Raw genomic sequence first — 12,520 nt, forward strand, 5'->3', positions numbered from 1 at the left:
AATCAAGATTAAAGGACTATATGGATTATTCCGAAATATGCTTTGCTTTTGCGTATATAAAATAGGTCCTCTAATTTGGTCTTACATTCACTGTTTATAAATGCGAAAGTAATGGCTTAATTAGTATCTCTGCTAACTTAAATTGCAGGTTTTCTCGTAGAACATACTTTTCTGTGGGGGAAGTAGGAAGTGAGGGAAGCAGTAAACCCATATGTCTCCAGACTTTGTAACAAAATGCTGATTCTTTTATAGAGATTAACTTTGATTCCTTGATTTTTTTAAATGAATTGCTTCCTACAATAGCATTGTTTACCTAGAATTCTCTTCCAAACCCCATTTACAAAAATGAAAAGAAGAGTAGCAAATACAATCTATTGAGCACTTACATGTACAGTTGTGCAGGTTGTGTATTTTGCAAACGCACTGGCACATCTAAGGGGGCGCAGTTCACAGGGTAGACATCACGGATTTGCATATTTATTAAGGGGATTTTCCAGCAGATGGCAGTAAAGTGTCTTGCCCTAACAAAATCAGAATATTACAACAATTTCTGCCAGATGGAAGTAAAGTGTCTTGAGCCCTATGCACCTTTTTCTATTTACACAAAGATTTCATATAGACTAGTGGTGGCACTGCTTACTACATGCCAGGCCCTGTGCTCACTGTTTGCTTAATCCTCAGGATCCCAGGAAATGGGTGCTGTCAGTAGCTCGTGGAAGGCCACTGAGTCAGGGTGGAGTAGTTTGAGACTCTAACTCGGGTCTCCAACTCTAGAGCCTCTTCTGCGCTAAACTGTGACAGTTCAGGAAACTAAGGCCTGGGGACTTGAAGAGACTTGACCGCAGAGAGACTTGCTGCCCTGCCGCTCCGGCCAGCCTGCCGCTAGTCCTACTGTGTGCTCACCACAATGCTGCGTGTGCCCGGGAACTGAAGAGAACAGGGCAGGTTTCACCCAGCTAAGAAAAAGGTCATGCTTGAGGGAGTGAAGAAAAAAAATGAGAATGATGACGTTCTCTTTGGCATTTTAATTACACTTGTATGATTTAAACTGCACATGCTAAGGAAATTCAAAAAACAGAGAACTCGATACAGGTTACAATGTTCTCAAAGAGTTGGACTTCTTCATATACAAAATCCTTTGAGTCAACATTTGCCACCAGTAATGCATAAGCTCTACATTTTAGTATAAATGTTAGCCAGAGTGCATTACCACACATTCTATATACATGGGGAAAATTAGAGGCTTTATTTACTGTATAAATATCTATACCAAACCACCTGGCAAAATGATATAATATTCTTGATCCAATGTTGTAAAACTGATAAGCCATAAATAGCACTTGGTTTAAAATCTCTATAGCAAATACTAGTCAATCATTAATAAAAGGAGGCCATTTATAAATATTTTATATTGATCCCTAATTTATCACCAAGACCTTTTCCTAAACCCACTGAAATAAACCAAAAAAGTGAAAACTCTATCTTCCATGAAAAAAGCAAACTGCTATAACTTTCGCTTTTTATTGTAAAATAGTATAGCATGAATATACTTTTCTAAAAACTTTTCCATCTGTACAAAGGTTCAGAGAGGTATTTGGAATTATGTTAACTTCTGGGCTGTGAGATTTGGAGTGATGTTTTTGCCTTTTCTTTAAACTTTCATATACTGCCTAAATTTTTTAAAAGATAACTTACTGATTTTTACAAAAACAATAAAACTCACCATTATTTAAAGCAATGTCACTGAATACGTATCTAATTTTAAGGCCTACCCAGACCTCTTAAAAACAAAATTATTCATATCAGTAGAACAACACTGCATAGACAAATCAAATTTTAAAACTTCAAAGTCCCTTCACCCACTGGTAAATGCAATAGTTATAGTTAAGACTGTCATTTGATCCTTTTAATCTCTGAAACAGAACAGCTACAAATTAATATTTTCTAGACAGTGAATTTTGTGGTAGAATAAGCCACAGTACACGCAGGCCGCCACACTTGCTAGCACCTAACTTCATCAAAGGGTTGGCAATTTGAAAACACAACAGACAAATCATTCATTCTTTCAAGGTCAGTTTCTAAACTTGACGTCTTGGCTTGGAGACAGCCTCACCCAGGAATTTAAGGTCAGGGTTTATGAATTTAAGGAAAGGGTTAGTGATTTGAAAACACAACAGACAGATCCTCATTCTTTAAAGGTCAGTTTCTAAACTTGACATCTTGGATTCGAGATGGCCTCACCCAGGAATTTAAGGTCAGGGTTTATGTTAAGCAGGACTTCAAATCAAGTTTAGAAACAAGCAAATCTTTAATCCTGCCTTTAAGGGGGTAGTTTGAGAGGAAAAGGTTAGAAAAACAGGTCAACCTCCTATAACTATGAGGTTGTCATTTGCTTTTACATCCTAAATGAATATGCCTGTTTTGTGTTCAAGTGTCTTGTGCCTATTTTACTCCCTGTTATCTGGGCAAATGTGTTTATATTAGAAAACTCCATGAGGGCAGGAAATGTAGCTTTTCTTTATCATAAATCATCTGGTATAAACTCCACTTATCTAAGAGGATGGGGCCTGGTGTGTCCAACTGCTGGCCAAAATGTGTAATCTATCATCGACTGCTGGTTCGCACGGAATGGAACAGTTTACAAAACTGTTGCATGCAACATTGCAGATTATGTTCATAAGCTATTCATGGTTATTTTATGAGTAAGCTGAGCAAATATTATCACCCGTACTATTTAACAGATATGAGTAAAACCCAGATTTTCAACATCTCTTTTCAGGCACCACTGATATGCATCTATTTCCACAACAGATGAACTGAATGGATAATAATAAGAGTCAACCAATAATGAGTTCAACAGATTTTATTCCTGAATTGAAGTCCTAAAAATAAATTGTTCACGTGAGCTAAATGAGCTATCCTAATGAGAGCTGAATTTTAAATAAACTGCAAGGGGAAGGGGAAACAGTGGACAGGGGTTGGTCTGCCCCGAGAATTGGAACTGACAAAATTCGAACCAGGGATGAAAATATCAAAGAATGCCCTCAAGGAAAGACAGTATTTTCACTCTAGCACAAATAGAAAAGATTTTGTTATTTTTTAAAAAGTCTCATAATCGACTTCTCAAAAAATAAAGCTTCATTTTATTTTAAGTGTTTTATGTCAAGAAAAATTTCATAGTGTAAATTTTCCAAATCGCATATGATCACATTATAACACCCATCCAAACACTAAAATTTTATTCCTTGCTTAGTTTAATACTACTTGATAAGTACGAAATGATGTGTGAAGTGAAAAACTTCAAGTACAACATACAATGGCAAGAAATACATAGTAGGAAATTCACCATTCCCATAATATCTGGAGAGGTTTTATCCCAGATAGACAAGTTTCTGTCATTACCAACATGGTCACGTAGAAAAAACGGTTTAACGAAGAAAGATGAAACTGCTTTGCTTTTCTCAAATTGTTAAAAAGTTCATAAGAAAAGCTGGGCAGACAGGAAGGGGAGAAAGGAAAGCTACAGAATTGAGAATAAAAATCACATTTTCTTATGCAATGAATCAAAGAAATTACTGCAAGGAAACAAAATAGGCCTAAGAAAGTATTAAAAAGTCAATTGCAAGCAATCTGAGACTGACATAAGGCAAAAAGAAATGGGACAATCTTGGGTATGGTGACGTTTAAAGAGACACAACAAAGCTATGTACTGTTAGGAAATGATGACAGATGAATCCAGAAAACATCAAAAATAAATGGGTAGGTTGCTTTTGAGAAAAAAGAAACAAGAGTTTGAGAATGAAAGCTGGCCAGATTGGAAACACTGCGGCCGAGGGTCTCCCTGGTTATCACTCACGTCCTCTCCAGGCCTCCCAGGAGATCACTATAAGCAATGTCCCTTTAGATCAAAAGACACACATGCCAAATAATCAAGACGCCAAAGTCTAATCACAATAGTCCCCAAGGTCAGAAACACGCTAGAAAGGAAAAACAAAAGGGACAATTCTAGTGCTGTTTTTATGTAAAATTTTATTGAAACCGCCACTCACCCCCTTTCAGCTCTCTAAGTGAAAATGCATATAGAATGTGAGCCTGATGGTATTATTTTCCAATTATTCCTTAAATCCCTGAAAATGTGACTTTTGAAACTTGGGAAAGTGAAGCTAGGACGAGGGCGTACTGAGGACCCATCTGACATGCCTGCTTCCTTGTTTATCCAGGAGCAGCGCTACACCACGAAACCCTTCAACGAAAACAGGAAGCATGTCTGCAGGAGTATAAAGCTTAATGTTGACTTCTACCCTCGCCAGCCCCATGAAAGGTGAGGAATAGTTTAGGTAAGGTGAGAAAAGAGCTTAGAAAACTTGGGATGAAGAAGAGAGCTTCCTAAGTTCTTAGGAAAACCTGACAGGTTACCACGGATTCCATGTGTAGGTTAATGCATTATGTGACCAGCGTCAGATTCTCTTTCAAGTGTCCTGTATTCCTGTTATCAGTTTCCTCTTTCAACTGTTTCCTTCTATATCCTACTATGGAATTTGCAAGGCTAGTTTTCCTTGCCTATGCCTATGAGGAATTGGCCAAAATAACTAAGAATTTTTGAACACCATCTTTCATCTATATCTAATTGGAGGGATATGTGTGTGTGTGGTTTTTAATAGAACAATAACAAATGCCTTAAAACCCTTTAATGTCAAATTCTATGCAAATGACCATGAATAGTTCTTCACATATTCAAGTCACTAATTTTTAAAGTATTACATAAATTTAGAAAATATTATCCAAAGGTATTTCACATTGGAATGTACTGGAATGTACTTAGTTCAAATATTTAAAAAGAGCTTTAACAATTCTTATTCAAAAATAATCTGCTGTGAATTTGAGTATAATTTTGTTTAGTTAGCAAGTGGTTGGTAACTGTCCACTCTCTGCAGAAGGGTCTCTGAATATCCAGGGGAATAATACCTGAAAAAGAAAATTTTCTATTAGATACTTGTAAAAAGATTCAGCACAGAAGGCACAAAAGATTCAACATATTTATCTGAAATAATTCAGTGAGTGAAACCTCAAATACACCCTGAATAATTATGCTCCAGTAATGCTTTGTGTGTAAGGTTAGACAATTGAAAAAGAGAACGCTAGCTCACAAGACTGTGCTAGATAAACAGCAAACATTCAAGGGATGTCAATGCAACAGCAGAGAAGGGGTATTTTCAAAGCAAGGTACTTGAATCCAGTAATAGCATTTTATACAGAGATTTTGTTTTTATTGTGTCAAGTGACTGATGTAGCTTTGATGATCATAGCTAATAGTTTTTTTCACAAGTTAGAAAACACAGTCTATTATTACTAATCAACTCTGCATTCTGATTGCCTCAGGAATTATTCTCAATGTAGGTTTTAATCAGATCTGGTCACCCATAAAAACAAAAATTTCTGGGGGTATAATTCACACTAAAGAACTATTTAATAAATGGTTTACAAATATTCCAGCATACAAACCTAGGAAATTAATCTTTTTCATTGGTTCTTGGACATTTATAGTACTATATATTTATAAATTGAACATTTTATAAACGATGTAATATAAAAGTATTAAACACATTGATTAATGCATTGTAGGATGTTCATATACCATGTGAAATATTTACATTCATATAAAAGTATGTCAAATAAAATTTGGCAGACATTCTAGAATAAATGGATAAAAAAAAATCTAAGTAAGTGTAGAATGGCTATAATCACCAAGACAAAAAATAACAAATGTTGCAGAGTTTGTGGGGAAAAGGGGACCCTCATACACTGCTGGTGGGAATGCAAACTGGTGCAGCCACTATGGAAAACAGTATGGAGATTTCTCAAAAAGTTAAAAATAGAAATACCATATGACCCAGCTATCCCACTACTGGGTATTTATCCAAAGAACTTGAAATCAGCTATTCAAAGAGACTTATGCACCCCTACGTTCATCGCAGCATCATTCACAACAGCCAAGAAATGGAAGCAACCCAAGTGCCCATTGACTGACGATTGGATAAAGATGTGGTGTATATGTATGTATGTATATATATATATATATACATACATACATATACACAATGGAATACCACTCAGCCATAAAAAAGACAAAATCGTCCCATTCACAACCACATAGATGGACCTTGAGAGTATTATGTTAAGTGAAATAACCCAGACAGAGAAAGACAAACACTGTACGATTTCACTCACATGTGGAAGATAAACACACAGACAAGGAGAACTGTTTAGTGGTTACCAGGGGGAAGGGAGTGGGGGGTGGGCACAAAGGGTGAAGGGGCGCATTTATATGGTAACTGACAAATAATAATGTACGACTGAAATTTCACAATGTGATAAACTATCATGACCTGAATTAAAAAAAAAATCTAAGTGTAATTTAAAATTTTCCAAGACACTCAAAATAATTAAGCCTCCCAACGTGTTTTCTCCACATAAAACCTAATGTTCAAGACTTGCTTTGTCCTTTGCTAGTTATCTTTATCTATCCTCAGATGCTTGACTTAAAAACTCCTAATTTATATTAGACTAATTTCTTCCACAATTTGTCAAGTTGAGGTGGACGAAACAGAGCCGTATTTTCTCAGCAATGTGCCTACAGGCAGTCATGGTTAACGAGATACCTGCATATGCGCACAAAAAGCTCCCTTAAAGAATGTTTCTCCTCTAAGGGCCTCCTACCCTTGAAAAAATTGTTCTTCAACAGTGGATCTCTTTGAAGGAGTCCTACATGGAGCAATTCACATGTGTTTCTCTCTGAGTCATGGATTTTAAAGCAGGCCTCACCTTCCTAGGCCTGATAAATGTGTCAGACACAGGATAGGTACTTTTTCTATAAATAGTAAGAAATAGATTTAGAAAAACCAAAACTTTAAAAATTGTGCTGTTTAATACGGTAGCTGCTTGGCTATTGGCCCCCAGAAATATGACCAGTATGACTGAGGAACTGAACTTTTTATCTTTAATTTTAGTAAAAATTTACAAACTGATAGTTCAGTTGTTAGAAATATTTTAGGTGTGTTTGGACCAACTTGTGAACCTCCATATTCAACTGTAAACTTTACATAATCTAAATACAGATGGAGTATTTCTGATGAGATTTAACATCTGAATCGAGGTGTGCTGGAAGTGAAAGAATACCTACCAGACTCCAAAAACTTAGTATAAAAAGTGTAAAATAGCTCATCAAAGATTTTTACGTTGAAATTATAATACTTGGATATAATAGGCTAACAAAAATATATTACTAAAATTTACCCTGTTTCATTTTACTTTTTTTTTTTAAAGATTTTTTTTTTAATTTTTTTTCCTTTTTCTCCCCAAAGCCCCCCAGTACATAGTTGTATATTTCTCGTTGTGGGTTCTTCTAGTTGTGGTATGTGGGACGCTGCCTCAGCGTGGTTTGATGAGCAGTGCCATGTCCGCGCCCAGGATTCGAACCAACGAAACACTGGGACACCTGCAGCGGAGCGCGCGAACTTAACCACTCGGCCACGGGGTCAGCCCCCATTTTACTTTTTTTAATGTGGCTACTAGAAAATTTTAAATAACGTGGCTCACATTATATTTCTATTAGATAGTATTGCTTTAAACAAAGATTCCCAAGAAATCAATTAGGATCTACCAATAATTCTTGAGGCTTCACCTGGCTAATTGCCAAGCTAATTGCCATCGCCATACCTACCTCCCCAGGGACCTCAGAGATGTCATAATCTCGGGGATTCCCCACGGGGAAGGAACTGTGCTCAGGACTCAGACCCCTCCCCCATCAGCAGAGCATACGTTCAGCACTACCTAACTTCTCATGAACGCACACAGACCTCAGATGATTCTCAGTATAGACCCAAGAGTACGTACATCAAGGTGTCCGTTAACTGTGAGCAACCCCACTCCAGGTGGAGTGTGTCTGATGCTAAGGAATTCAAAAGTAGCTTCCCATCAGGAAAAAGCTTGGAGGCCCCACATGAGCAACTCAAGCAATTAAAATCTAACCAGAATAATCTTTAGTTATGTCTTTTCTATTTGCAAAAAATGAAACAAATATTTGTTTGATATGATTTATCATCAAAGCAAATAGTGGAAAAGGATAAGTGGTCCAGTGCTGCTCCCTCGTTTCTGCAGCACTGTTCCACTGTGAAGTCTGACCCACCTGGTCACGTTATTCAACTCAGACAGAAAGAAGAATGAGAAGACGGTGCCTAAGGAGGACAGCAATAGGTGTTTCCTGAACTGAATTCTTCCCACCTGTGAGCCCTTTGGCTAAGCATTATCCCATTTAACCCTGACAGCAACTCCATGAAGAATTAGCTTTGTCCACATTTTACAGATGAGGAAACTGTGATGAAGAGGGTTAAGTACTATGTCCAAAGTCACACAGTTAGTAAGTAGTTGGGACTGAGATACCAACTTAGGTCTGTTTGACACCTAAGCCCCAGCTTTTAGCCCTACTCCTCATGAAAGAACCAAAATGACCTCCTAAAAGAACCAGGAATTCCTTTCCTCTGGCTGTTAACCACGCTATCCCAGCTTACCTCTGTATGGACTTTAAAAATATAAGTGAGTTAACCTTATCCTAGACCCATGTAGAATTTGGGTTACCACATTGTTATCATACCAGAAATGTGCCAGATGGAAGACCATGCCTGCCTCCCTCCCCAAATCAGATATTTCCTAAAAGCAACACTCTCCTCAACGCCCCCGCCCCAGTCCGGTTTGGGCAGAGTTTCAGAATACAAGAGTTCCAAAAATACCTTCTAACTGGAGTGGGCCAGGACTAGAACTTAGGTCTTCTAACATCTAGTCCTGGGCCCCTTCCCACTCATCATACCAACTACCTTTATTAGAAGTTTTTAAAGATTACTAAAATTGGAAGGCACTATGAAATACATGTCTAGGCTAATAACAGCTGAGAGAATGTATGCATTGATAACCTGTCTTATAGAGAATAATTAGTTCTAAAACACTCACCAAGTGATTCTTGAGAACTATACGATGGCAAAAATAAAACCATTTTGAGATTGTCTGTTTTCATTGAAAGACAATATTTCAAAGATTTCTAGAAAACACCATCTTATAGAACCTAATGCTTTAGAGAAATATCAGAAACTTGTCAAAGTTAGACAGCTAACCAGAACTTTTCAGGATAATTAGCCAATTTTTGAAATGAAATCCTAAATCACAGAATGTGAGAAATTAAAAATTTACAGTGGTATCATGACAAAGTACCAGATTAAATTCTGAGGTGACAGAGTTTTTGATTTCCCCTGGTGCTCTGTAAAATCATCCTAGAAAGGAGTAGAAAGAAGACTTCTATTCAGGAAAGTCCCTTATCATTGGTTAATTCCAATAGCTCATTCCATTTTGGGGTTCCTTTAGTTTGCCTTTTTTCAATTCTCTATAATTTTATGTTAGAAAACTGCATTGAAAGTTATTTTAAACTTGCATAAAAGTGCATTCTTTCTGAAGGACATATAGTTCATGTATAAAAATTAACTCTATTTTCTCTTCTTGATAAAAGGTTTTCATACTTCCTTCATTTAGTGGTTTCACACATTTTATATGTTATATAAACGTTTTTGGTATATTGTTATATTTGTATATTATATATAGCAGATATATATGTTATTATATACTAGTCCTTTGATATATTTTATACATATTAATATTTCCAAAGCCACCTTATTGGAACTCTAATAGTTTCAATAGTCAAGAAGTTCTCATAAACATCCAAAGTGCATAAACTTGTACCCCTGGAAGGAATTTAGCAGCAGAATATATGTTAATAGAAAACAAATTTTAATCTTAAAGAAAATTATTTTTGTGCTATTAAAATCAATGTTACCATATGTATTAAAAACCACTGATATTAAATAGGAAGAATAGTTTATATAACTTATATCTTACAAGTTTTATACATTGGAATTTATATTCTCTAATATTAATTAGAGAAAATAAGAAATGAGTGTAGGGTTAGAAAAATATAGATAAGTATAGCCCTTAATTCTGCATGCTTTGTGGGCATTTTTCCGGATTCAGTTGTTTGAATCATTCTACCTTTTCTTAGTAACTTTGCTTGTATTTAGTTTGGGTTTAGCAGTATAGTTCTCCTTTAGGCTCAAAAGGACTGAAGCTTAGGTTTAATGCTATGCAAATCGACCTCATTAAAAAAATTTAATTCTGAAAATAGCTTCCTGCTATATTACTAGAGGCACCTGCATATCATAAACAACTTTATTTAACTTTTTTTAAACATAGATAGTAACTTTCTTTTTGACACTCAACATCCCTTTTCTATTTGTAATACTCCCGTTAACAGAAATGTGAGCTTAAGGCAGAAAAATAATACGCAGGGAACTATGAAAATCAGAATCTGTTGGCCCTTTCTAAATGAGGCTCACATTAAAGATTGTTAATTTAATTTGAATTCGGTGTTTATATACTCTTTAGTAAAGCATTTGTTAAATTAGCACAGAAATGTCTCAAATGACATTCCAGCTTGATTTGGAATGCATGTGTTAATCAGAACACTGCTTAATTTGAGGAAGAAAGATCCAGAGAGAAGTAGATGTACACATTGGTCTGAAGTAGTATTTCCAAGTCCGCATGTTGACACCGTATATATAAAATCTAGACTTGAAAACAGAAGTAGTACATTATAATTTTGAACTTCTCAAAGTCCATTTTTCCCACCTTACTATTTCCTCTGGGTAACAGTTGTTAATACTGTTGATATATTCTTGAAGGAGAGATCCAGGTTCTGCTTTTATCTCTTGAACCTTTTTAAGTCCACCACTTGTTACAAAAAGTCGCCGAGCTTTGCTATCATGTGGCAGCACCTTGAAAAGTGAAGCACGTAAAAATGTCAGCTTTTCTTTTCCAAGTTCGACTATTACTACTGAAAAGCAATAATATATCTGAGGAAATGGAAAAGAGAATTTATGTCCAATGCATGTGTAGCATAATGAGCCCAAATTTGCTGATGATTGGAGGTAAAATGCCGTCTTTTTAGAAACGTATTGACTTTTTATGTCGCGGAGATGGAATAAAGGCGGTGACACGAGCACAGGCAGTGGAGGTCCACTCATACATAGAACAGTGGTCAAGTGGTGTTCCCCCTGTGCCCACAGCCACTCCCGCTCTCTCCTCGACCCACAAAATCAAAGGCAAACCCTTAACAAGGCACAGAAGGCCTCTGTGACCAGCTCTAAATACCTCTCCAGCTTCCCTTCCCACACATCTCTATCCCAAATTTTGTCCAGCAACCTCAGAGGGTGCATGCAGGGCCATTTCTTGCCTTTGTCCATGCTGTTTCCTCTTCCTAGAATGCGCTCCCACCCTCCACACACCTCCTTCCATTTGCTTGGCTAACTCTTGCTCATCTTTTAATATTCAGCTCAGGCGTCACCTCCTTGAAGAAACTTTCTCTGGGCACCCGTACTCTCTTATCCCAGGATGAGATAGGCACTGTTCTTCTCTCATACCATCCGTTAAACCCTTATTGCTGCACTGGCCACATAATATTTTAATTATCAGTTTATATGTCTGTCACATACAAATGTCATTGAAGGCAGAAACTAACCATTCATTCATTCATTTTTCTAGCACCGAGTGCCTAATAGATGCTAATAAATGTTTAACAGATGAACAAACATACTAGGAGTGGGCAGAGAAAGGAAATTGAGGAGATGTTAAAGAGAAAGAAGAAAAGTCGGGAAAGTAAAGTGTCAACAAATCCAAGAGAAGATTTTAAGAAACAACCAACGAGGACTAAAAAAGGCACTGGATTTGAGAGTGGGTGTTTGTGTGTTGAGAGGAAAGAGCCAGTGGAGATGAAGAAATTAATTATTCAAGACAACAACAACCAGGCAAGGAAGGTCCTGGAGCGGGGTGAGCTGGCCCATGGGAATTCCGCTCTCTTTCTTGGTCATCCCTACTATTCCCTCTGACAGAAACACCCTTTCTTTCCCCCTCCCCTCTCAATCTAAGGTCAAAACCAGCTTTTTCCACTCGTACTTCCTGCACTGAAGCCCTCTCTGAATACCTCAGACTGCAATCACTCAGTGCTTCTTAAAAAAAAAGTTTATCGTGAGCCTAGCACATTGAAGTCTTTTCTAATTGTTCTGTCTGGTCCCTGGCTAGATGATAAAGTTCCTTGAAGAAGAACCTCGTCTTATTCTTTTTTGTCTATCCCCCAATGCTTAACAGAGTATATGTAGGCATTTAACAAATCTTTAAAACTACAAAAGGATCTGGCTAGTAAAACGTTACAGATATATTGGTTTTAAATATTTTGTTTGACTTGGAGAGTTTTCATGACCTCCTATCTCTGTCCCCAGCTACATTAAACTAATACCTTTTTACCCTCCATCTTGCTTTCCCATCTCTTTCTTGTGCTCTGGTACCCTTAGATTAGGAAAACACAAAATTCTTCCTGAAGCAAATAGTCCCAAAGGCACATCTATAAGAGTATATGATATGAGATACT

General features: G+C 36.9%; 1 protein-coding gene across 2 annotated transcripts in view; it reads right to left on the reverse strand.

Annotated features, from left to right (window-relative positions):
- Window positions 1–4,009: 4,009 nt before the first annotated feature.
- SPAG6 (sperm associated antigen 6) overlaps window positions 4,010–12,520 on the reverse strand; it is a 66,243-nt gene continuing 57,732 nt past the window's right edge. The window contains exons 10-11 of one of the 2 annotated variants that reach the window (XM_070601365.1): window positions 10,726–10,871; window positions 4,010–4,965 (exon numbers count right to left, since the gene is read on the reverse strand). In XM_070601365.1, the coding sequence (XP_070457466.1) occupies window positions 4,896–4,965; window positions 10,726–10,871 (216 nt within the window). In that variant the 3' untranslated portion in view covers window positions 4,010–4,895. The remainder of the gene's footprint in view (window positions 4,966–10,725; window positions 10,872–12,520) is intronic. The other variant, XM_070601366.1, reaches the window with a different exon arrangement.

This window comes from Equus przewalskii, chromosome 30 (assembly GCF_037783145.1).
Source record: "Equus przewalskii isolate Varuska chromosome 30, EquPr2, whole genome shotgun sequence".
Classification (NCBI taxonomy): domain Eukaryota; kingdom Metazoa; phylum Chordata; class Mammalia; order Perissodactyla; family Equidae; genus Equus; species Equus przewalskii.